The sequence below is a fragment of the Lepidochelys olivacea genome, assembly GCF_965140295.1.
Source record: "Lepidochelys olivacea isolate rLepOli2 genome assembly, chromosome: 2".
Taxonomy (NCBI): domain Eukaryota; kingdom Metazoa; phylum Chordata; order Testudines; family Cheloniidae; genus Lepidochelys; species Lepidochelys olivacea.
This window is the reverse complement of record NC_140412.1, coordinates 155,200,320-155,226,490: the sequence shown is the minus strand read 5'-3', so window position 1 is coordinate 155,226,490 and position 26,171 is coordinate 155,200,320. Positions and strand designations below refer to the sequence as shown.

Here is a 26,171-nt window from a genome sequence, read left to right as displayed (position 1 = left end):
TTCTTCATTTTTGTGTAGTCCCCCTTTCTGAAATTAAATGCTACAGTGCTGGGCTGCTGTGGTGTTTCCCCCCACCACATGAATGTTAAATTTAATTATATTATGGTCACTATTACCAAGCGGTCCAGCTATAATCTCTTCTTGGACCAGATTAAGAATTTCCTCTTGTGTGTTCCAGGACTAGCTGCTCCAAGAAGCAGTCACTTAAGGTGTCAAGAAACTTTATCTCTGCATCCCATCCTGAGGCGACATGTACCCAGTCTATATGGGGATAGTTGAAATCCCCCATTATTATTGAGTTTTTTATTTTTATAGCCTCTGTAATCTCCCAGAGCATTTCACAGTCACTGTCACCATCATGGTCAGGTGGTTGGTAATATAGCCCTACTGCGATATTCTTATTATTAGAGCATGGAATTACTATCCATAGAGATTCCATGGTATAGTTTGCTTCATTTAAGATTTTTACTTCATTTGTTTCTACACTTTCTTGCAGATATAGTGTGACTCCCCCACCAGCACAACCTGTTCTGTCCTTCTGATATATTTTATTCTCATTTAATATGAGGCACTCTAGTTCACCCATCTTATTATTTTGACTTCTAGCATTTGTATATAAACACTTTCAAAACTTGTATGTGGTGTAACTGAATGGGTCTCTTTTTCATTTGACTGTTTCTCATCAGATCCTACCCGTATTTTATCATCTTCCATCCTCTCCTCTTTACTAGAACATAGGGAATCTCCACTAATAGATCCTTCCCTAAGAGATGTTTCTGTCTGAACCACATGCTCCTCCGCACCTGTCGGCTTTAAAAATTGCTCTACTAACTTTTTAATTTTTAGTGCCAGCTGTCTGGTTCCATTTTGGTTTAGGTGAAGCCCATCTTTCCTGTATAGGCTCCCCCTTTCCCAAAAGTTTCCCCAGTGCCTAATAAATCTAAACCCCTCCTCCCTCCACCCTCATCTCATCCATGCATTGAAACCCTGCAGTTCTGCCTGTCTAACTGGCCCTGCGCCTGGAACTGGAAGCATTTCAGAGAATGCTACCATGGAGGTCCTGAACTTCAATCTCTTACCTAGCAGCCTAAATTTGGCCTCCAGGACCTCTCTCCTTCCTTCCCTATGTCACTGTATCTACCATATACCATGACCACTGGCTCCTCCCTAGCACTACACGTAAGTCTAACTAGATATCTCGAGAGATCTGCAACCCTCGCACCGGGCAAGCAAGTCACCATGCAGCTCTCCCGGTCATTGCAAACCCAGCTATCTATGTTCCTAATGATCGAATCCCCCATGACTATTACCTGTCTCTTCCTAATAACTGGAAATCCCTCCCCCGGAGAGGTATCCTCAGTGTGAGAGGATACAACCACATCATCTGGAAGGAGGGTCCCAACTATGGGATTGTTTCCCTATGCTCCAGTTGGATGTTCTCCTTCCCTGAGACTTTTATTATCCTCAATAGCACAGAGTCTGTCAGAGTGGGGGTGGGACCGTTCTACTGTGTTCTGAAAAGTCTCATCTATATACCTCTCTGTCTCGCTTAGCTCCTCCAGTTCAGCCACTCTAGTCTCCAAAGCCCATACATGGTCTCTGAAGGCCAGGAGCTCCTTGCATTGAATGCACATATATGCCACCTGCCCATAGGGTAGGTAATCATACATGCTGCATTGGGTGCAATAAACTGGATAGCCCCCACTCTGTTGCTGGACTTCTGCCTGCATTATCTTTTTGCTCCTGCAGCTCGTTCCTTTGTTGTTTTGTTTTGATCAGGGGGTGTTTTTGGCTTTAAGTTTACAAATGGTAAGTGCATCTAGGCCCCCCCCACTCCCTCAAGGAGCATATTTACCATGAAACAAACTGTGCAGTGGTATGGGGGCCCTCCAAAAACAGGGGGCCCCCCAAAATTCAGGAAAAATATCTGACAACCTGCCCCTGAGTCCCGGCCAGCAGCACAATAGGACTCAGGCAGGCGGGCCCCACTCCACTCCCAGAAGTGGCTGGCCGCTGGCATGTCTCTGCACACCCCTGGCGGAGGGGAAGGTGGCTCCATGTGCTGTCTCCCCCCTCCCCCGCCAGGAAGCACATGAAGATCCGCTGCCCCTCCTCCCCCTAAGGGGTGCGCAGAAATGTGCCAGCAGCAGGGCTAAGGCAGCTCCCTGCCCTCTCTGCCTCCCTTCCTCCATGTGGCTTCTCTCCCGGAAGTGGCCAGCATGTCCCTGCGGCCCCTGAGGGAGGAGGTGTGTCTCTGTGCAATGCCCCAACCCCGAGCACCGATTCCGTAGCTCCCATTGGCCGGGAACTATGGCCAATGGGAACTGTGGCCAATGGAAGCTGCGGGGGTGGTGCCTGCAGGCAGCAGCATGCAGAGACCCCCTGCGTGGGCCCCCCCACCCCGACTAGGAGCCACTGCTGGAGGGGTGTGCCAGTTGTTTTGGGAGCTGCGCAGCCCAAGGTAAGCACCGCGCCCCTGCACCCCTCCCGCACCCCAACCCCCTGCCTCAGTCCAGAGCCTGCACCCCGCACCCAAACTTCCTCCCAGAGCCCGCACCTTTCACCCCTTCCCACACCCCAACTCCCTGCCCTAGCCCAGAGCCTGCACCCCACACCCCTTTCCACACCTCAACCCCCTGTTCCAGCCCAGACCCCGCACCCAAACTTCCTCCCAGAGTCCTCACCCCCTCCTGCACCCCAACTCCCTGCCCCTATCAATGTACCTCACTTTATTTTCATTTACTTCCCATTACTTATAATACAGGAGGAGAATGAAGAAAAAAAGAATGAAAAACGGGGGGAGGATGGGGATAAGAGAGAATGTTCTTTTTTTTGGCTGGGTCCCCAAGGGGGGCCCCAATCTGCACACAGGGCCCCACTAACTCTAAATCCGCCACTGACTCCCCCTCTAAACTCCCTCGGAAAACTCCACTGTTAGCCGCTCCTGTTCACTAGCTCCTCTGGTTGCTTAGAAGTGGGCTTTTTAAAGCCCTGGTCTTCCTAGCCCCGCCCTCTGGTTAAGGGTTGATGGGTGCTAAAGTGCTTAGGGATCAAAGCCTCGTTAAGAAGCTCTCAGCCTTGCCTAGCAGGCCGCTAGGCTCAGTACACGGTCCCCAAACAAACAGACTACACAATATATTTCAGACAGGTAGCAAGCACACCACAAACACAGACACTACAGACAACAAACTTACCCCAAGGGTCATGTTCTCGCTCCTCCTGCACCTGGAGACCTCCTTCGCAAAACTCCCGTTAGCCGTTCCTGTTCGAGAGAATAACAAGTTATTTTTTCATCATACTCTTATTCAGTCACACACTGGCTTGGTCAAAGGCTTGCTCTGATTTCTGTTATTGTTGCTGCTGATATATATTTTATTTAGTTAATGTCACAGACATTGTTCTTGTTCCTCTGTCCTTCTTGTCATCCCCAGAAACTGAGAGAACGAGGTCATGATATTGCAATGAGAACAGTGCACGTGGATCCTTGTGCCAGTGCAGAGCCTACTGAGTTCAGAGGAACTCTTTATGGGTAAAAGGGTCTGCGTGCTTGTGCTATTCTTGTTAGGGGTCAGGGCTCAATAAAAAAGATATGGCTTAGGAACAATGAAATATTTTGAGCCACACTGAAAGAGGATGGACTAAATTCTGTGACTCTAGAGAAAATGCTGAAAATTCAGAAGAAATAGAGGATTGTTTTGACTATTTCCTCTATACATTTTTTAAACTGCTGTACATGTGAAAAGATGCACAACAGTCCAGCAGAATAACCATTGAGCCCTGCTGGGTAACTTCCAGTGCCATCTTAATGGCAAGGACAGGAGGAATGGGAATTGCTCAGCAGCTCTGGTTAGCTATCAGCTAAACTACAGGTGCCTCCATATCTCAGTCTGAATGTGCAACTATAAAATGAATATGTAATCTGATGATCTCACATTCAGACAAACAGGGAGTGTGATGGCTGACCAGATGAAGAGGAAGACTCAGGGCAGTCAAAGTTAAAATGGATTAGCAGGTGAAAGCCTGGATCATCCTAACTGGTTTAAACTGTGTTCCAGTGTACAAAATTGGGACAGGGAGAGGAAAATAGAGTAAAACATCTGAAAAACTTCAGTAAAAATCATAATTTTTCAACCTGAGATCTCAAAAATAGACAAACATAATTTTAAACACACTTCCTAAATACTACATAAGTCACCTCTGGACTGACAGCTTCAAAAGTAACTCTTTCAAAAGTCTATAAGAAATCACATATGAAATTAAAGTGCCTCCTCTACCATAGTTATAGTGAGTCTAACATGACTACAATATTTACATTTCTTTTGCACCAAGTTGAGCTTACGATTCATTTGTTGACACAGTTTAGTTCAAAATTTCTAGTGCATTTAGCAGAAAAGCTGTATCTTGGTTTTCACAGACAGAAGTTCACTTTCTTTAGAAAATATTGCTTTTAATAAAGTATAAATAATGAGTAGTTCTTTGTTATGCTCACTGAGTTTTAAAAATATTAATGCAAGACTACATTGCTTGGTATGAATCCCAGATTGTGAGCAGTAGGGATAGGGAGGTGGGTGGAGTAATCTTTACCATGAATTCTCTTAAACTTCACAGTGCTTCTCCTCAAGGAACTGCAATAGAGCTAAAAATAAGTATATTGTTGTTTACAGTTTCTTAGCTTACCTCTTCTAATTGCAGTCCTCCACCCTCTGCACTCCTCCCCACATTCTTACATCCTCACAAAAGAGAGACAAAAATTCCTTCTATAATCCTCCCCAAATAGAGCCCCAACTTGCTTTCCTTCCCTTGGTGAGGTTCCTTCATTTGCCTCACACACTGATCTCTGCCTTTAGCCTGAATCCTCAGTGTTATCCATTCTAGCTTCATGCCATTTAGCTCCCAAAGGCTCAAGTTCAACAGCCATGTTCTTCTGCCTGACTTGACTCCCTTTCTGATGGGTCAAGAGTCAGGTCAAGAGAGACTAGTTAGCAAAGCGAGTTGTTTTAGGAGGTCAAGCTGAAGAACATGAAAGATTTCTGCTGGGGCTTGGGGGAGGTCAAGACAAAAAACTAGCCCCTTTATACCTCTCCAGTGCTGGAAGCCCTCTCTGACCTTTCACATTAGCATCCTCACTGCCCTCCATGAAACCCAGCACTAGCCAGTTCCCTCAGGATTGAGGGTACTAGAAGGGGTACAGAAATGTGTACTTTACCACTTATGATGTGTTTAATATATGAACAGTTTCATGCATTCTAAAATGTTCTGTGTAAATGAACAAGACAAATCAGACAGCTATTCTAGAACGTTTTCTTCATCAGAACTTATTTATGTAAAAAAACCCAACCCAGTGGAATATAACTAAACTAATTGTTTTGATCGTTTTTCCTGTAGCCTTTTCCTTTCTATTTGTAAAAAGGAATTTACTTGACAGAAATATTCTTCACCTTTTAACTTGCCAGTTTCCCCCCCTCCCTAATGAATGGGAGTTATTTTCTGATTCTTTACTTTAAGCTACATTTCTTTTTTTAGGCAATTTCCAGATATCTGATACAATATATAATGAGGAATTAGGTTCCATTACATGAAGGCTTAACCTTCACAAAAAGCATTCAGAGCTTGCCAGGAGTCATCAATATTTAACAGCTGTTGTTATTATGAAATACTTCATAGGGTAATGTGGCTTGTCTGCTTGCACGCAATGGTTTGAACAAGAGCCAGGCCACTGTCAGATGCAAGGAAAGATTGACAGCCGGTTAGATTGCGTGACAGTGAAGCTCTGGTTAGTGAGCAGTCTGCTTTTACCAAAAGGCCTGCTCTCCCCCTGGTGTTTTTTCTCAAAAGGAATTCCTCAACTGGGGAGGGAAGGGGAGCAAAGGGTGGGGTTTCAACTTGGTAGGTGGCTCTGTGCCCAGATCCCGCCCACATGCCATGAAGATATCTGTGAGCTCTAATCATGCAAAGCTGCGAGAAAAAAATATACTGTAAAATAGCTAGAGGAGAATGTAACTGTCAGAAGAGGGCATGTCTTTGATACCTCATGTACATGGGAAACACATTAAGTTCTCACTAAGAATGAGGCAAACAATTTTGAAAGAAAGAGGGGAAGAGATTTTGAAGGAAAAGAAAGTAGTACAGTTTACTGAGTTTGGTACCTTAAATAAATGCCATGCTGCACTTAAACTTCAAAGGGCAGACACATTTCAAAGAGTCTCTTAAGAAGAAGCAGACTAAGAAAGCCACTAAGTAGGGAAGGAAAGCTTTGTATTATTGCTAGCATAATTTCATCTGGCAGTCTGATGGGCCCTGCTACAGTACTGTACTCTAAACATCAGGCTGTCTGAGAATGGATTTTGTCGGTGATTTCTTTCCTGAAACAGTCATGCCAACTGTGAGCTGTGGCATTTCAGAATGAAAAGATGCTGTTCTGATTGTACAGTAGTTTAATAATTCTTCTTCATGTTGTACGTAACTTGATTTTTAATGTACAGTCTGTAGAGTCTAGTCCTTAGTGTTAACATTAGCTCCACATCAATAGTGAGAGGAATAGTCCCATTAGATTCATGGCTATTGCTCAGTTTAAGACAATTTCATGCGCAGAGTTCTTTTTCCATTCAGTAGGGTACACATGACCAGCTATTCTTGGCTCTAAAGAGAAATTAATATGTATAGAAAAGAGACAGTGTTCAAGTGTGCAAAATAATGTATAGTTCAATCAGGCTTGGTATTTTCAGTTTCTTTTTTGATCAATTGAATTTGAAATGAAGTTACGATCTGCCCAGCGTAAGGGGCAGCATGGCTGTTGCAGCAGTCCAGAAGAGAGATGGTCTCCCCACTACTCTTGGAATGGATTAAACTGGGTCACTACTATAACTTGAGTGGGTGGAGTTAAGGCTGATCCATGAGAGGACTTGGAGGGTTGATTTGGAGAGGGTAATCCCATTGGTCTAAAATCATATTTTAACAAGAGCTCTGAGGTTTATATAAATGCAAATAAAATAGTAACTTACACCAAATATGTGATCTCTGGAGTGAGGGACAAAATAAAATGATTGATGAGGACAATTTTTAGTAAATTTCTCAAGAATTTGGAATTAAAGATGTCAGAGTGCGTTTCTCCCCTTTAACATGTTCAAGGTCTTCTAGATTTGATTTTTCAAATCAAGAGGTTTAGGTCTATAGATAGGCAATGCTAGTGCAAGAATGAGATACTTTTGTAATATACTCTCTGCCTCTAACTGTACATTTTCTAACTGATTTAGAGCAATTTCATTATTCATATCCCTCCAATCCACTAATTCCCCTGACAGAGGTTGGTAACTTGTGCTTAAAGAGGAGACCATTAAAACGAAACTGTTGCCTCTCATTACATAAAACATTCAGCTAATCCAAAATCACCAAACTCGGTGTTTTTTGTGCATTCATCATCAGTTAGCTACTCCAGCTATCAGTCTTCCCTTTGTATTCTTCTTTGATGTCCTCACCTTTTTGCATTTCCAGACCAGGAAATGGTTCTCCATCCTCCTAGCTGAACAGTGCTTCATGAAATCACAATGGACACTTCTCTGAAAAAGAAGAAAACAACAAGAAATTGTAGTCTGTATAGAAAGGAGCATAAACTCTGCAAGTCAAGTGTAAAAGTATAATCAGGCAAGTCAGAAAAGAAATTGAAAAGCAACTAGTAAAAAACAAAAACTAACAGCAAAATTTTCTTGAAGTACATCAGCAGCAAGAAGCCTACCAAACAATCAGTAGGGCCACTGGACAATTGAGGAACTAAAGGAGCACTCAGGGAAGATAAGGCCATTGCAAAGAAGCTAAATGAATTCTTTGCATCAGTCTTCAATGCAAAGGATGAGCGGGAGATTCCCAAACCTGAGCCATTCTTTTTAGGTGACAGATCTGAGGAACTGGACCAGATTGAGGTGTCCGTAGAGGAGGTTTTGGAACAAATTGATAAATTAAACAGTAATTAGTCACCAGGACCAGATGGTATTCACCCAAGAGTTCTGAAGGAACTCAAATAGGAAATTGTATAACTACTAATGGTGGCATGTCAACTGTCATTTAAATGAGCTTCTGTACTAGATGACTGGTTAGCTAATGTGATGCCAATTTTTTTAAAAGGCTCCAGAGGAGATCCTGGCAATTATAGGCTGGTAAACCTAACTTCAGTACTAGCTAAATTGATTGAACCTATAATAAAGAATAAAAAGTTATCAGACACATAGATGAACACAATTTGTTGGGGAAGAGTCAAGGCGGCTTATGTAAAGGGAAATCATGCCTCACCAATCTATGAGAATTCTTTGAAAGGGTCAACAAGCATGTGGACAAGGGGGATCCAGTGGACTCAGTGTATTTGGATTTTCAGAAAGTCTTTGACAAGGTCCCTCACCAAAGGCTCTTAAGCAAATAAGCCGTTATGGGATAAGAGGGAAGGTCCTGTCACGGACCAGTAACTGGTTAACAGACAGGAAACAAAGCAGAGGAATTAATGTTCAGTTTTCAAAATGGAGTGAGGTAAATAGCAGTTCCCCCAAGGATCTGTGGGATCTGTACTGGGACAAGTGCTGCTCATCAATGATCTCGAAAAGGGGTAAACAGTGAGATAGTAACATTTTCAGATGATAAAAATTACTCAAGATAAGTCTAAAGCAGACTGCGAAGAGTTACAAAGGGATCTCACAAAACTGGGAGACTGGGCAACAAAATGGCAGATTAAATTCAATGTTGATAAATGCAAAGTAATTCACATTGGAAAACATAATCCCAACCATACATGTAAAATGATGAGGTCTAAATTAGCTGTTACAACTCAAGAAAGAGATCTTGGAGTCATTGTGAATAGTTCTCTGAAAACATCGACTCAATGTGCAGCAGGAGTCTAAAAAGGTAACAATGTTAGGAACCATTACGAAAGGGATAGATAATAAGACAGAAAATATCATAATGTCACTATATAAATCCACGATGCACCCACACCTTGAATAGTATGTGCAGTTCTGGCCACGCCATCTCAAAAAAGATATATTAGAATTGGAAAAAGTGCAGAGGAGGGCAACCAAAATGATTAGGGGTATGGAACAGACTCCATTTGAGGAGAGAGTAAAAAGTCTGGAACTTTTCAGCTTGGAAAAGAGATGACTAAGGTGGGATATGATAGAGGTCTATAAAATCATGAATGGTGTGGAGAAAGTGAAAGTGTTATTTACCCCCTTCACGTAACATAAGAACCAGGGGTCACCCAATGAAATTAATAGGCTGCAGTTTTAAAGCAAACATAACAAAGTACTTCTTCATACAATGTACAGTCAACCTGTGGAACTCATTGCCAGGGGATGTTGTGAAGGCCCAAGCTCTAACTGGGTTCAGAAAAGAACTAGATACGTTCATGGAGGATAGGTCCATCAATGGCTATTAGTCAAGATGATTAGGGATCCAACCACATGCTCTGGGTGTCCTCAGCCTCTAACTGTCAGAAGCTGGGAATGGACAACAGGGGATGGATCACTTGATAACTGCCCTGTTCTGTTCATTCCCTCTGAAGCATTTGGCATTGGCCACTGTCAGAGACATGAGACTAAGCTAGATGGACCATTGGTCCGACCCAGTATGGCCATTCTTATGTTCTTCAATTATAGTGTCTTTTAGTAGTTTCCAGCCTTTCCAGAGTTGTGGATTTTGATACTTCCTCTGATTTCACCAGGCTTGCTAGAATTTGTGATCCTCTCACATTTGTTGCCTATGCTTCATGTGTTTGTCACTCTTGTATATCAACATAGCTTTTATTTTTCATCTTCTTTTGCAGAACAGCTCCATCTTCTGTTTTATTTTGTATGTTGGAAATACGTAACAGATAATTTGTGTTAAGCAAAAGCTCCCCCCTCTGTCCACTTCCTACCTAACCAGCTTTGCTAATTTTGAACCTGGCAGGTTAGTCCCCTGCCCTTAATTGGAGACAGTATAATCCAAACAGTTGTGTCTCTTCATGGAAGGCTTTTCCAGGCTCCATAAATTCAACCCCAACTCTTGACACAGCTTATACCTCCATCCGTTAGCCTCGAATATCAATTTCTTTCCTTCTATTGTTCTTGGTACTAAATGAAATTCCAACAAGGTTTCAGCTCTCCTGGATTCCTGCATCATCCTTGAGTTTATTAAATCTCCCCTAATCTTTTCCCACATGCATGACATCTACAGGATTTTCCCCTGGCATTCTTCAAGCTCTCTTTTATCCTTTTTGTTATATCATTTGTCCTGTACCCATAGAGGTGGCATTCTATTTAATTTTCAAATTTGGCCACATGTGTCTCAGAACAAGATTTCTCACTATCATATCACCAGTCAGGATCACTTGCTGCTTTCTTTCTAGTGACTCCTGTTCAATTCTTACTACTCAGTCACTGGTAGAGCTGAGTTAATAATGGGTTTTTTAGTTCAGAGGCATAACTGAAAAATCTGGAAAAAAAATACCCTCTGGTTTGGGATGAACAAAAACAATTTTTTTGAAAAATGTTCATCAAACTGAAAAATCTCAACTGAATCCACCCAAACATTTCAAGTTGACCTGAAACAAAATTATTTTTGTTTTACGATCAGTTTCAAGTCAATAAAACCAATTTTTTCATTTTGATTTGCCTGTTTCAGGTGTTTTCACCCTTCTTTGTTGTGTTTTTTTAAAAAAAATCTGGGGCCAAATTTGAAACCGAATTACTGTTTTGAATGAAAGTCAAAACAAAATGTTTCAAAAAGGTCAAGACAAAATATTTTGACTCTTTTTTGACAAAATGTTCTCAATTGAAACTATTCATCAAATTGACCCAATTTGGGTAAATACTTTCAGACCCCCCAAAATGCATTTTTCGATGAAAAATTTGTCCAGAAAAATTGCCTGTCTCTAGTCACTGATAAGGCATCAGCAGGGCTCTAAAACAGAGGTTAATTGTTGCTTGTGTTTACCTGTTACTCCCAATGGGGTAATATTTTTCAGTTTCTCCTCTACACTCTGTAATATGTCCTGTTCTTCCTCACTGAGATACCATGTTTGCTGCCTTCATCAATGACACACTCTCATCAACATCAGCCTCTCTTCTGAGCTCTTTGTGCATTAGTGACTGATCCCTGCTTCCCTGATGGGTTGGTTCCACTTAAGGATTTTATATTCATATTTCATTTTAATGCAGTGTCTTCAACCCTGAGGGGGAGTATATAGTGATGAGGAAGCTATGCTGATCCAGGCGCAGGGAACAATTTTTCTGCTTCTGAGGAATGCATTCTGCTTCTTGGCACAAGGAGGGCTGCCTTGCCTGCTGCTATGGGTCTGTTCACATTTTGGGGCAATGTGTACAACGTATTATGAAACAGATGGGTGTGGCCAAACATACAGGAACTTCTAGCAGGTGATATGACAGTACAATATAATACTTTATATTTGGAAATGGAATTAGTACTAGATGGACTGTGGAACAAACATCTCTTGTGCCTCTGCTGCTGTGTTTGTGTGAGCCTGAAGGCTAACAAACAGGCAGGGAACCCTAGCCTGCTCGATGAAATGAAATGAAATAAAATAATGCTTTCCTCTTAAAGATGGAGTTAGCCCCACTGGAATGTTTGACAAAGCCAAAAGAACTCATAAAAATAAATCTTCATTTCCTCTTGCCACTCCCTGTCTGTCTTTTAACCTACACAAAGATAAAGAGCCTCTGTGTAGAGAATTATGAAAATATACTTTTGGGGTCTAGGGGAGCAATGGGATGGGGTCTCTGCTTTCAGAAATTGTAGTTACACCCTCTTTGTAATACCCAGCTGCAAATGGCATTATGACTGACCTTACTAATCCTAGGAGCAAGCTCAGCTGAGCAGGGACATGGAAAAGATACATCATGTGACCTTTCCCAATAAACCTGACATTTAAACCAAGACCAACTACAAAACCCATCCCCTAAAAATGTGCACCTTTCCACAGAAGTTTCATATCCATTTTGCAGAATGGCTTGCAGGGTTGAAAACATGAAATCATAGTAGCTTGAAAAATTTGCACGGAAACCCACCCTTAGTCCTGTTTCATATAGTTTTGGGATATCCTAGTGTGTTTTCCACAACTCAGGTGCGGAATTTATTATCTATGCTTGAGATTACAATTTAGGAAATATGAGTCCACAGTATCACTAGCAGTAAATGTTCACTATCTGAACTAAAAACCAATTCAAATTTCTTACGTAACTTCCAGAACTGTGGTATCTGTGTTGCCATCATATGATATGAAAAGATACCGTGTCTCTTGACTCTTTGTAGAGCCTCAGGTTAACAAGCACCTGATCCAAAACCTATGAAATAAGGAGAAATCACTCCAATAGGCTTTGGACCACGCCCTTTGTCATTTTCAGCTAATACTGTTAAATCCATGAACATTTTTATTCAGTTTTTACTCTGGGCTCTTATTCAAAAATTGCATCCAGTTGTCATCACTACATTTAGCAAAGAGCCAAGTAACATTCCAGACTTTTTTTTTAATATTCCTATGTGGAATGAATTATTTCAGATTGTTTCATCCCTATTTTGGGGTTATTAACCTGTGGCTGTTACTCCAGGCTGATGCAGGGGTTGTTGGAACAATTTGTACAGCGGGGTCCTGAGAGCCATTGAACCAAACCGTAAACCCTGTATATAATGGAAACCACTTCAAGTCAGGGGATGCAGCAGCACCCCCAGTACCCTAGTTCCAGCACCTATGGGCTGACATTTGGAGTAGCCTATATGTACCAACTGCCCTGGGTCCACTTAGTGGCAGACCCTTCTCACTGTCCCTTCACATCAACAGAGCAAAACCAAGTAAGAACTGTATTTTTGTAGATTGAATGTGTTAGATTGGTACGTTTGAACAGTGGTGAATGTCTCATCTCAGTTAGCCATCATAGCTTTTTCAAGATGATCCAGATCAAATAACTAAAAACCCTGCAATAATAATGAAGCTGAATCTTTAACTCATTATTTATTGACAGAATCACAAGATTTGCTTCACACTCCATACTTCCCCAATGATCCAGATACTCACCTAGCAGATGATGTATATAATCAACTCTGTCTTCTGGGTGATTCTTTCATTATCCTCAAAATTGAGAGTTTCAGAGTAACAGCCGTGTTAGTCTGTATTCGCAAAAAGAAAAGGAGTACTTGTGGCACCTTAGAGACTAACCAATTTATTAGAGCATAAGCTTTCGTGAGCTACAGCTCACTTCATCAGATGCATATTGTGGAAACTGCAGCAGACTTTATATATACACAGAGAATATGAAACAATACCTCCTCCCACCCCACTGTCCTGCTAGTAATAGCTTATCTAAAGTGATCATCAGGTGGGCCATTTCCAGCACAAATCCAGGTTTTCTCACCCTCCACCCCCCACACAAATTCACTCTCCTGCTGGTGATAGCCCATCCAAAGTGACAACTCTTTACACAATGTGCATGACAATCAAGTTGGGCTATTTCCTGCACAAATCCAGGTTTTCTCACATCCCCCCCACCCCCATACACACACAAACTCACTCTCCTGCTGGTAATAGCTCATCCAAACTGACCACTCTTCAAGTTTAAATCCAAGTTAAACCAGAACATCTGGGGGGGGGGGGGTAGGAAAAAACAAGAGGAAACAGGCTACCTTGCATAATGACTTAGCCACTCCCAGTCTCTATTTAAGCCTAAATTAATAGTATCCAATTTGCAAATGAATTCCAATTCAGCAGTTTCTCGCTGGAGTCTGGATTTGAAGTTTTTTTGTTTTAAGATAGCGACCTTCATGTCTGTGATTGCGTGACCAGAGAGATTGAAGTGTTCTCCGACTGGTTTATGAATGTTATAATTCTTGACATCTGATTTGTGTCCATTTATTCTTTTACGTAGAGACTGTCCATTGAGAGTGGATCTGAAATCATCACTCTTTCAGGGATTCAACTTCATATTTATTCCGACAGAGACTTAAATCTGATTATCTAAAGATATTTCAAAATGAATATTTACAGCCTATACAGGGGAAAAGCAGTCAGCCAAAGTAATCTGCGTTTGTTTCCATCAGGCCTCTTGGTATTACCAGAGAAAATTTTGCAATTTTAATCCAAAGTTTTCATGCTTTCCATGCTAAAAAACAAACTTTGACTTCACATGTGAAAAAAAGGCATTTCAAGAATATACACTAGAGTCTTAGAACTAATCTCAAATTCATAGAAGTGAGAGGCCAAGATCATTTCATGCCAAACAAGAGGACAAAACAGAAAATAAGAAAACTCATCCATATCCTATATCCCCTCTGACAATCTTCTGAACAGTGTTGCTATTAGTTAGAATTTTCATAACGTATTCTTTTGTAAACAAAAGCAGTGTGGCAATATGACAATTGTCTTCTCTGCTGCTTTCCTATGATTTTGTTGTTGTTTTTTATATGTCGAGTATAATAATGGAAAAAACATCATCAGTAAAAATAATGTGATAGTTATAATGACAAGCAAGGAAAAAACTTTATATAAAAACATCTGAGCTGTGAAATGTATTTTTCTCTCCCTAGAACCAACAATAAGTTTTCAGTAACTAAAAGCCCTCATCGGTATTATTTATATATTATTAATTGCTTTTTTCAACAGCCATTCAAGAAAAACACTTTAGAAAGCAAGCTGGTCACACAATAAAAGACTACGTATCCAGTGAGACTGCCATACCAGAAGGTGGACTTCTACTAGAAGTGAGTGATAAATGCTATCATTTCTGGTTCTAAGATTATGCATGCAACTTAGTTATATTGGTGATTTATTAAACGTTATTTAGCCTGAGCCAGTATTGAGCAAATGGCCCTGCATTGTGTTAGACTTTGCATTACTTGAAGTGTCTGCTGTTGAATGGGATGCAAAATCAAGGTCCAGAACTCTTGTGGACATGAAAGATCCAGTTGCAGTTTTTGCAAGGATAAAAGTATCAGTTATGGAGTCTTAGTCAAATTCCAACTTGGGTGATTGCATTCTGCATCCCTAAATTTCCCAGTAGTTTCAATTAAATACAAGGATCTGATTCTCACTTACAGCAGGCATGTGATGGTGGCGGAGATTGATTTTAGCTGCCTGTGTGCACACCTGTGGGACTATGCAGGGACTTGCTTGATCTCTGGCGTGAGTTAGAGCAGCCTAAGAGCTACTATAATTTAAACAGCTTTCCATGGCTTCCCACGTGTCAGGAGTCAGGGCCTGCAGCAGAGTACTCTGGGAGCAAGCCCTGTAGAGCCAAGCTTCAGGCAACCTAAAAAGTGCAGCTGGCCCGTTGTAGGCTGCCTGACTGGCTACAACACCTGATTGGTTGGAAGAGACAGCAGGCTGGCTCTTAAGGCCAGCAGCAGCAGCATGCTGGCTGCTCAAAGCATGTGCCTGTGGCTGTGATGGCTCCTGCCTTGTTCCCAGCCCTGCCCCTGCATTTCCTCACTCCAAGTAACCCAGCTCTGACCCTGGGCTCCAATTCCTGACCTCTGACTCCAGCTCTGACCCTGGGCTCCAATTCCTGACCTCTGACTCCAGCTCTGACCCTGGGCTCCAATTCCTGACCTCTGACTCCTATTCTAGCCACTAGGCCTGATGCTTTTTAGGACCATTAGGCCTGACTCCTGCTACAACCACTAGAGACAACTGCCCATGTTCTGGTCATGTGACACGGTATGCACTAGAAAGCAGAAAATAGCCACAGTACACGCTGGATAGACCTCTACTCTGCCTCTGACAAGGGCTAGGTGGAGGGCTAGTGCAGCACTCTTACACCAGCTCTGCTTTATCAGGGAAGAGCTCTGAACATTTTATTCTTGCAGAACTATTTCCATCTGCTTAAAGATTCTCTGTTGCCATAGTGGCATAAAGGGGCCTTAGTGTAACTGAGAATCAAGCCCACTAATCTTATTTAAAAGTAGCGCTGCTATGCATTGATAAATAGCCTCTGAGGTCCACCTCAGAGATGGCTACATTTCACAGATAGGTGAAGCAATGCCTGTATACACACGGTGCCCTTAATAAAACTGCCATTTGATTATAAGTAAATGTTATTTGCAATAGTTCCCCATTCTAAATGTATAAGGAATACAGTCCATATAAATAATAGCAAAAGCAGTAAGTGTCTAATTCTTAAGGGTTCCCACTGTATTTAATTTGTGTTCGGGATCTTTTAAGGTGATAAGTGCCATATACATGTAAGATATAATTGTTATAGGTCTTGAATGGCAGCCATGTGGCTACAGGAATACTTAGATAGATCTTTTGCCCCCACTGCTTCCCTTGGAAGGCTATTCCAAAACTTCACTCCTCTGATGGTTAGAAACCTTCGTCTAATTTCAAGTCTAAACTTCCCAGTGGCCAGTTTATATCCATTTGTTCTTGTGTCCACATTGGTACTGAGTTTAAATAATTCCTCTCCCTCTCTGGTATTTATCCCTCTGATATATTTATAGAGAGCAATCATATCTCCCCTCAACCTTCTTTTAGTTAGGCTAAACAAGCCAAGCTCCTTGAGTCTCCTTTCATAAGACAAGTTTTCCATTCCTCGGATCATCCTAGTAGCCCTTCTCTGTACCTGTTCCAGTTTGAATTCATCCTTCTTAAATATGGGAGACCATAACTGCACACAGTATTCCAGATGAGGTCTCACCAGTGCCTTGTATAACGGTACTAATACCTCCTTATCCCTACTGGAAATACCTCTCCTGATGCATCCCAAGACCGCATTAGCTTTTTTCACAGCCATATCACATTGACGGCTCATAGTCATCCTATGATCAACCAATACTCCAAGGTCCTTCTCCTCCTCCGCTACTTCTAATTGATGCGTCCCCAGCTTATAACTAAAATTCTTGTTGTTAATCCCTAAATGCATGACCTTACACTTCTCACTATTACATTTCATCCTATTACTATTACTCCATTTACAAGGTCATCCAGATCCTCCTGTATGATATCCCGGTCCTTCTCTAAATTGGCAATACCTCCCAGCTTTGTATCATCCGCGAACTTTATTAGCACACTCCCACTTTTTATGCCAAGGTCAGTAATAAAAAGATTAAATAAGATTGGTCCCAAAACTGATCCCTGAGGAACTCCACTGGTAACCTCCCTCCAGCCTGACAGTTCACCTTTCAGTAGGACCCGTTGTAGTCTCCCCTTTAACCAATTCCTTATCCACCTTTCAATTTTCTTATTGATCCCCATCTTGTCCAATTTAGCTAAAAATTCCCCATGTGGCACCGTATCAAACACCTTACTGAAATCTAGGTAAATTAGATCCACTGCGTTTCCTTTGTCTAAAAAATCTGTTACTTTCTCAAAGAAGGAGATCAGGGTTGGTTTGATCTACCTTTTGTAAAACCATGTTGTATTTTGTCCCATTTACCATTGACTTCAATGTCCTTAACTACTTTCTCCTTCAAAATTTTTTCCAAGACCTTGCATACTACAGATGTCAAACTAACAGGCCTGTAGTTACTCGGATTGCTTTTTTTCCCCTTTCTTAAAAATCGGAACTATGTTAGCAATTCTCCAATCATACGGTACAACTGCTGAGTTTACAGATTCATTAAAAATTCTTGCTAATGGGCTTGCAATTTCGGGTGCCGATTCCTTTAATATTCTTGGATGAACATTATCTGGACCCCCCGATTTAGTCCTATTAAGCTGTTTGAGTTTCACTTCTATTGTTGGGATGCAATGAATTGTGGGTTTTGTTGTTGACCCAAATTCATCTTATTAGCTGTAGTGGACAAAGGAGTTTTAACTAAGTAGTTGCCTTCATTGCTGCTCTGCGGGAAAAGCTACTGTGTATTATGGACAGTCACGTGAATAAGGCCATTTTATCTGCTGTTGTAAGATCCTCTTGGTGTGTCAAGAAATCCTTACATTTTCCTTGTCATGCAAACACCTTTCACTGTACAAACTCTCATGGTTGGTTCCTGGATTCATATAAGCCTGATTATTTTATTTTGAGGACCAGTTGTGTACTTGGTGCCATACAAACATAAAAAGGTATGGTCCTTATCTTGAGATGCTTCCAAGCTAACTCAAATATCTTTCTAAAGTACTACTTGAAATGTAGACCTTCAGCATATAATATATGTACTGTGTATGTTTATCACACTTTCTAAATAGACTATTCTGTTAAGTAATAGATCAATGATGGAAAGACTAGCAGAAGTGTATTTTAAAGAAGAAGGTCACCTTGCCCAGAAGGTCTAATGGGCTTTTAATTTTCTTGTTAGACAATGTGGGGAAGGTTCCTGACATAGCCAAAGCTCTACAAATTACTGTTTGAGGTTCTTCCGCTTTCTTCTTAAATATACAAACTGTGAGCCTGATCCTTAGAGGTGCTGAGAGGCTACAATTCCCTTTAAATTCAAAAGTGAGTTGTAGGTGCTCAGCATCTCTCAGGATCAAGCCTTGTGTAGGATTTCAGTATAAATTTATAGTGTGTGGGCACGGGAAAGAGACAGTTACTTACCAGTAATTTTGTTTGTCATAATCTCTTTTTTTCACCCATGCTGCTACTTACCCTCTGCAGGGTATTTGAGTTGTTCACTTCTCCCAATGTTTTTACTCTTATTATCCTGTCTCCCCTTTCTACATTCCCCAGAAGAGAAAACAAACCCCTTCTGACTAAAGTTGAAGTCCATTTTATTAAGAAGGCTCTGGTTTTTTCTCTTGTGTAGCCAACTCGTATGACCTTCTCTATTCTCTTAGCTTTGCGCCCAAGTGGTTTGTATCCTGTAATGAGTTTTAACCTTCAACTTCCAAAAAGTTTTCTAAGTCAGTGCAGTTTAACAGTTTTACCTCCTCGATTTTCATATTGTTGCTCTAAGGCTGCCCGGTCACCACACAGTCCTGGTATTTATTATTTAATGACATTGTCAATTTGCCCATTGCTGTAACATAGCCCATCCACTGTATCCCTTCTGTCTCAGAAGGTGGAAGCTGGTCGTTTCCAGGCCAGTGTTATAGTTTCCTTCCTTATTACATTGGGCCCAATAATAAGACATCACTGGCAGATTTGGTTACTATTCCCACTAAAAAAGCCCATACGATTTAGAGGGAGCAGAAAGACAGTGATCTTCCAGGTGTAGTTTGGAATCATACTCCAGAAGGCTGAATATGTGGGCTCAACTGATTAAAACAGAATCCCTTGGCTTGTTTTTTCCCTGAATATTTTAGTGATCCAGGATCTCTTTAAAAAATATCTGACATTCCAATGATTCCAATACCCTTTGGGTTAGAACGTTTGCAAACATCGGTTCTGTAACTCACTCCATTCTGTTGGAGCATGTGGGGGATAACCCTGCCCACACCACGGGGTGTTCTATAGACATTTATTCTACCACCCGAAGAGAGCAGCCCAGGAGGCATTTGCTTTTAGTACACATGGCTAATGGTAGACTTCAGAGTGAGGCAATCTCATACTGCTTGATGCTTTGGAACTTGTTAGTGTGTCTCAGTGAGCCTTAAATTGTTTGTTTTGTGATATACAGTTGAACCTCCGTAATTTGCACGAATGATGGAGAGACCCATTATGAATGATTGAATTTTGCATATTAGATAGAAAGGAGTCCATTCTGCCACTTTCATTCATATTGATAGTACCATATTCCACCTTTATTTGTTTAGATTTATAAAACAAAATTAGCATCTATCAGTGTCTAGGCACCTTTAGCAATTATTTAAAAATCACAAATAACCATAGATGTCAATAACTATGCAGCCTGTGACAATAACATACCCCTTCTTCAACATTATGTCTTAAGCAACAGACCGCTCCCGCAAAGTCCTGAAGGTCAACAAATAAAGGTTATTTCAGACCAAAGAGGGGTACCGGTGGCACTCCTACCATTACCTTCAACTGATGTAAATAAGCCTAGTCTCACTTCAGTCCTTAATCTTATTTATATATAGTTATTTAGGGCTAGATTTTCAAACTGAGCCTCCATGTTTTGTAGCTTATTTTACTCCAGCATTTAATTGCATTGGCGGGGTACAAATGCTGCCAGTTTCAGATCTGAGAAGGTGATTTGTGGGGCCCTTTGGGTTGTTTGATATTTAACTATAACAGCATTTGTGCCTGTAGGTCATTGTCAGTGCAAAAATATTGGCACAATTTAAGTATAGGCACCAAAATAGACCTGAAAAATTGAGGCCCTGTTTGAAAAATTAGACCCTTAATCTGTTTTTTAACTCTAAATCACAGTATGAGACACAACTGTGGATAACTACTTTGGACCTGATCCAACTCCCACTGAAGTCAACGAGTCTTTCCATCAACTTGAATGGAAGTTGAATCAGGCCTTTTGGACGCAGTCCTGAAATCCTTAGTCGATACTCTGACTGAAGTCAGGGGGCCTTTTGGCAGAGTAAAGACTCCAAGATTTGGTTCCTGGCACATGAAATTTATTATTAAAGGCATTATTGCATTACTTGAAAAATAACTGTGAATAATAGGATTTCTGCAATCTATTTTGAAGCGAGATGAATAAATATGTGCTACAGTACAAGGAGATATTTCCAGGTGGCGTCTACTAATACAATCTGAATCAGAACTTAAATTAACATATGTTCAAATTTCATTCCAAGATGAATTGGGAAATGATATAGTAGAAAACATCCCATTGGTGCTGTTCTGCACTTTGTATAAGGAAATAACACAGGAAACCTTTTTCCTACTCAGTTTCCTGTAATTTTTTTTAAAAGTGTTAGTGTAATTCCATTTCCTTCTTTCAAACTTTGTGTAATCAGTACTTAATAAACTCTGATCTTGAAAAAAGTAGCTTAGTTTGAACTTCAGTCTGAGTGCAAGAAATTTGTTTTCCTGTTTTTTATTTAAACACAAACTTAAAATAAAAGAAGAATTGGGGGTCAAACACAAATGGAGGATTATTAGGTTAGGATTGTGATGGGGAAAGGGGTTTGGAACATCAGAAATCACTTAAGAGTTTGATGGAACCATCATGGATAAGTTTACCATCTGTTGTGATCACGAATCACTTTTCAACTCCAACCAATGTTGACATCTGACAATTCAGTCTTAGGAGAGCATACTCTCACTAGAATAAATCCTGTACTAAGTTCACTACTTCACCTTTGTATTATATTGTTTTCAAATGTGGTGTGGTGATCAGAACATTTTCAAAAATAGTGTATTTGTATAAAGTTTTCATACACTATGTTTGTGGTTTTTTAACTTAATGCCACTTTTAAAAATTTTCCCAGTATTAATTCTTTTGTCTTCAGTTGCCTTTGATTGTGAATGATACACTTCCTCCACAGACGACCTAATCTGATCTGACTTCAGTCATATGGGATGATTTATGGAGAATATAGCTATAAAGGACACCTATAGATTGGGGTCAGGAGAGACTCACTATCTTCTGTTGCACACATACATTTACTTTCTGCATCTGTTCAGCACTGCTTGTCATTTCCAATTCGTAGCAGGCAGAATACAAGAGATCTTTTCAGTGTTTCTCCTCCCTTCTGTTGTTGTCGTAAGTAGGAATTTATTAAGAATATGTCTGTCTTTAAAAGGACACAGTCCACTGGAAATCTAGTAAATTTAAAAATTAAAAATATTTACAGTAATGTGAATGTATTGAGTCTCTACCAGAAGTTGGCAGAAAACTGTTTTCCCGTTCTAGGAATAATTTTGAAAAATTTTCGTGTTCCATACCAGGATGAAAATTCAAAATCTCAAAAAACTTCATGAACTGACAATCTAAAAAAAATTCAGTTTGGGTAAATCAAAATGTTTCATTCCAATTTTAACCTTTTCAAATTAATTTTTATTATACCTCATGTCAAATTCTAAATGAAAAAATCATTTCAAACTGAAAAAACAGAACTTTTCTTATTGAAAATGTAGAAAAGAGACATTTTGACAATTTTGAAACTTTTTTCCAACAGTTTTTGAAATGAGAAAACTAATAGAAGTTAACCCTTTCCTGCTTCGGTTTTGACAAATCTGCCTTGTCTGAAGAAAAATGTCTTGTCAAAAAAAATTCCAACTCTGTCCTTGTCCTTGTTGAACCTCATCAGATTTATTTTGGCCCAATCCTCCAATTTGTCTAGGTCACTCCGGACCCTATCCCTACCCTCCGGCATATCTACCTCTCCCCCCATCTTAGTGTCATCTGAAAACTTGGTGAGGGTGCAATCCATCCCATCATCTAGATCATTAATGAAGATATTGAACTTCTGTTTGATTAAACTTGAATAAAATACCTGACTGCTTTGCACTGATAGGAAAACTGGGTGCAAAGCAAGCACAATAGCCATAATAAACTATTCTCTAATAGCCAAGAGAATGTATTCATTTTTGGGCAGGAGGGCCGATAGGAATGAGAGCTCCTTAAAATGTCTGCCTGCTGCTCCAGTCCCAGAAACTTTGCAAAATTAACCTCATCTTAACTTACACTTTCTGAAATCTTAGGAGCAGAAAATGGAAAGTGTGAGAATTTCTACATTCTGTTCTAATTTCAGTTCTTCAACGAACTCTACAATTTAGAAACTAGTGGAAATGTGTATACAGGCACCTTACCTAATCTGTTCAACAAACACAGTCCAGAAACAAAGTCTAAACTCACCCTTTCCTCAGGTTTGGCTTTTTTAACTATAAGGTAATGAAAGTCAACTCCAACCTTTTGCTTAAGTGTAACCCTTCTGCCAATCAGCGTTGGCAGCAACAAGGGCCGGCTTCAGTATCTAGGGGTTCCTTTTCAACAATTCAACATAAAACCAGCTTGATTCCCCCATCCAGTGATCTGGGACAATTACACACCACCCCGGCATCTCTAAGAGGCAATACTTCCCTTCTCGCAAGCGCATAGTCTTAGTGTAGCAAAGAAACTTTTAATAAAAGGGGGAGGGAGTAACTCAGCATTAATTTGGGAAAACACCACAAACAGGATTCATAAACATAAACCATGAGCAAAAAACTCATGGTAAATTGGGCAGTGTCCTTTTCCTTCAGGTTCTTAAGTCTAGCAATCAAAAGTTCCTTTAACGTTCCCGTCCCTTCTCTGCACCCCACTCACAGTTGCTGTCCTTGGTCAGTGCAAATCCAGAGTTAAGAGGTACATCTGCAGAATTCAGCTCCCACCCTGGGTGGGAGAAGTAAGAAGGCACCTTACTTGCTCCGCTGCCCAGGCATTTGCACACTGGTCCTCTTCGCCAGCCACCCTGCTGGCCATCCTGCCAGCCAATAGGCCAGGATGTCTTCAGGTTCCACCCGTTAACACAGCTCTCAGTGATTTCAGCTGTTAGTGGGGGAGCCTCATTCCTGGTGCACAAGCAGGTCTAACACTTAGACCTAGGTAATATGTAACAAGATCCTCAATTGAGTCTAAATTAGCTGTTTTTATTACACAGTAGAGAGAAAAAGGTCAAATGGTGTCTAAGACCCTTAAGCAGGACCCACACCACTAGGCACAAATACCTATCTCACCCTCTCTCAAATCACTGGGCTTTGGAACCCACATCCCTCTGCCTAGTGAGTGCCATTTAGTTGAGGGTGAGTCCCTCAATCAGGATATGCCAAGTACAGTTCTGCTGCCCTTGATGCATACAACAAGGATACCAATGCTTTATCACTCCTGCCCCAATAATAAGGAGACTGGGGATCCAACACCATCCAAAAGTGATCATTTGAGCAAACATCCCATCATGCTGAGCAACTAGGCAGGGTGGGTGTGCCCATGCAAATGAGATTAGCTCCTGAAATCCTTTTCCACAGCTCATCACTAGCTGTCAGGGGAGAGCTCAATCCAGACACTACTTACATAAGCTTTACAGCAGTAGTAGCAGCTACTCTTTGGACTATTCAACCCACATCCTCTTCCATACAAGTCACCTCCTCTACCTTATATCTAGATGGACTAATGAGCCACCTGCCTTCCTGAGTCTGCACAACCCACTCTGCTTTTTCCCAGCAGAATCAACAGCTGCCAACAGGGTGGGGTGTTTTATAAACTCTGCTTTCAGTCTACAAATTCTCTTCTAGAATATTAAGACAGTCCCCACACTCTTGCTTTTCTCAAACTCCATGACACCAGAAATTGTCCAAAAAAAGTGTTTGATGCTTTAGTACATACAGCTGAATGTATGTTATTAAGCAAAACATGAAGTATGTTGGTTTCTTTAAAAAACCCTTTCAGAATTACAGGAGTAATACACATTGATAATTACACTAGTTGAAAAAAAGCTAAAGCAGAGAAATTGCTACCAGAAATTAAAACAGGTAGGGAACCTGCAATTCCAGAAGTGCTATAGAACAGTGATTTTCAACCTTTTTTTCATTTGCGGACCCCTAAAAAATTTCAAATGGAGGTGTGGACCCCTTTGGAAATCTTAGACATAGTGTGTGGACCCCCGAAGTCTGCAGACTACAGGTTGAAAATCACTGCTATAGAATGTAGGCTATCACCAGTATCTAGTTTGAGATTCTGTTTCTAACAGAACGATATGTCTGTCATTTACAATAGCTATCACTGTGCAGAAACTGAGGGAAGCTGATTATGGATGAAACATTATGACAGTTCCTACTTTTCAGTATTTTATTCACCTACATGTTAGAAACACTGCTGAATATTCCAGAGAACTCCTGCTTGTGCATGCCTTAATTTTCTACACATCAGAAAAATGTTACGTGAGACTTTTTTCAGATTTGAATTATTTTTGTGGATGAGGATGGGTATCCTCTTTAGCCTGGGTTTGTTATTGCCAATTTAGAGTAATGAGCAATCAGTCCATTATGCTGTGAGTTCTCAAGTAGAACTACTCAGGGTTGCATTTTTTATATTGAACAAATAATTGAGAAGAAAGTTGAAACACTGAGACTAGCTACAGAACAACTAAAGGATAAAATTAAAACATATTATTACCGTAATTTTTCTTCTACCTGCAAATATAACACCTGCTTCTGAGGAACTCAAAACAGAAATTACACAAATTATTACAGATTGTTTCTTTGTTTCAGAAATTATAGTTTTAGTATAGGCATAGTATTTGTGCAAGAGCAAGTACTGTGAGAATTGAACCTTTCTTTACCAGTAAAAATAATAAGAGATGACAATGAGGAATAACACCGATTAGGGGGTTCCATTCTTGGAAGAGCCTATATTAATTTGTATACCATCATATTGATTATAAAGGAGTAGCAAGAAGAGTACATGCAAAACTATGTCAAATTTTAATGTGCATTGGTGATAATTGCATGGGTAAATGACTTGTTACATATCCAAATAGTCATTTGCACATCCAGTTACCATGATTATGCATGCTGTTATGATAAGCTTTATGCTTTTCAAATGCCTCAGCACAGTATTATAAAGATATAACCATGAACTATAATATCAAGCCTAACTCTCTAAGTGTGATGTTTTGGGGATCACCCAGCCCAGTAAGGAGTTCTGTCACAGCCTGCTCTGTAATGTTGGGTGCCTTAATTTGATTCAGAGCCATGACATCAGTAGCCTGCCCACAAGCACAAGGTCTCAACCTAGCTTCCACCAGCCGAGGTACTTCTTGTAGGGTGACACCAACAGCCTTCCAGTCCCAAGTCTCCCCAGTTCCACCCTTCCTGAGTTCTTAAGTACCAGACACTCAAACCATTGCCCTCTGGTTCATCACCCCTGAAGGCATGAAACAGCCCCCCAGACACTAGCTTACTTTGGGATTCACACTTCACACAGTTTGCACACCAGAGACCTGCTTGAGATAAAAATAAATGAAAAATGTATTTAATAGAAAAATCACAGATGCAAAGATAAAATAGTAAGGAATAGCAAACATATACAAGTTACACAGAAAATAAACATAAAGATGCAAACTCAGGCTTTACACTTTCAGATGTTATAGAGTCCCTTTCCTAATGCAAGTTACATATTGCCTCTGAACGGTTTCCCAGTATATCCCTATCCAGAGAGGGGAGCCAGTGTTCATGGACAGCACCTGCCAAGTGACTGTCCATCAACTTGTGGATGCTCTGCAGTTCAAACTACTTCCATTTTTAAGGGTTTTCAGGGTTTTTTTCTTCAGTCACTCTAAATATGCAAAGTGAGGAAAACTCATGCCTTTCTTATTTTTCCAAGACAGGGGGTTTCTTTTCAGTTTCAAGCTGTGTCACTGTCTTTCC

General features: G+C 40.7%; 1 protein-coding gene across 1 annotated transcript in view; it reads left to right on the top strand.

The window, feature by feature from the left end:
* The window catches only part of AHRR (aryl hydrocarbon receptor repressor), a gene marked incomplete at its 3' end in the record, with an annotated part of 128,975 nt that overhangs the window by 60,880 nt on the left and 41,924 nt on the right, over positions 1 to 26,171 (top strand). The window contains exon 3 of the mRNA XM_084621703.1: positions 14,630 to 14,727. Coding sequence (XP_084477829.1) covers positions 14,630 to 14,727 — 98 coding nt within the window. The remainder of the gene's footprint in view (positions 1 to 14,629; positions 14,728 to 26,171) is intronic.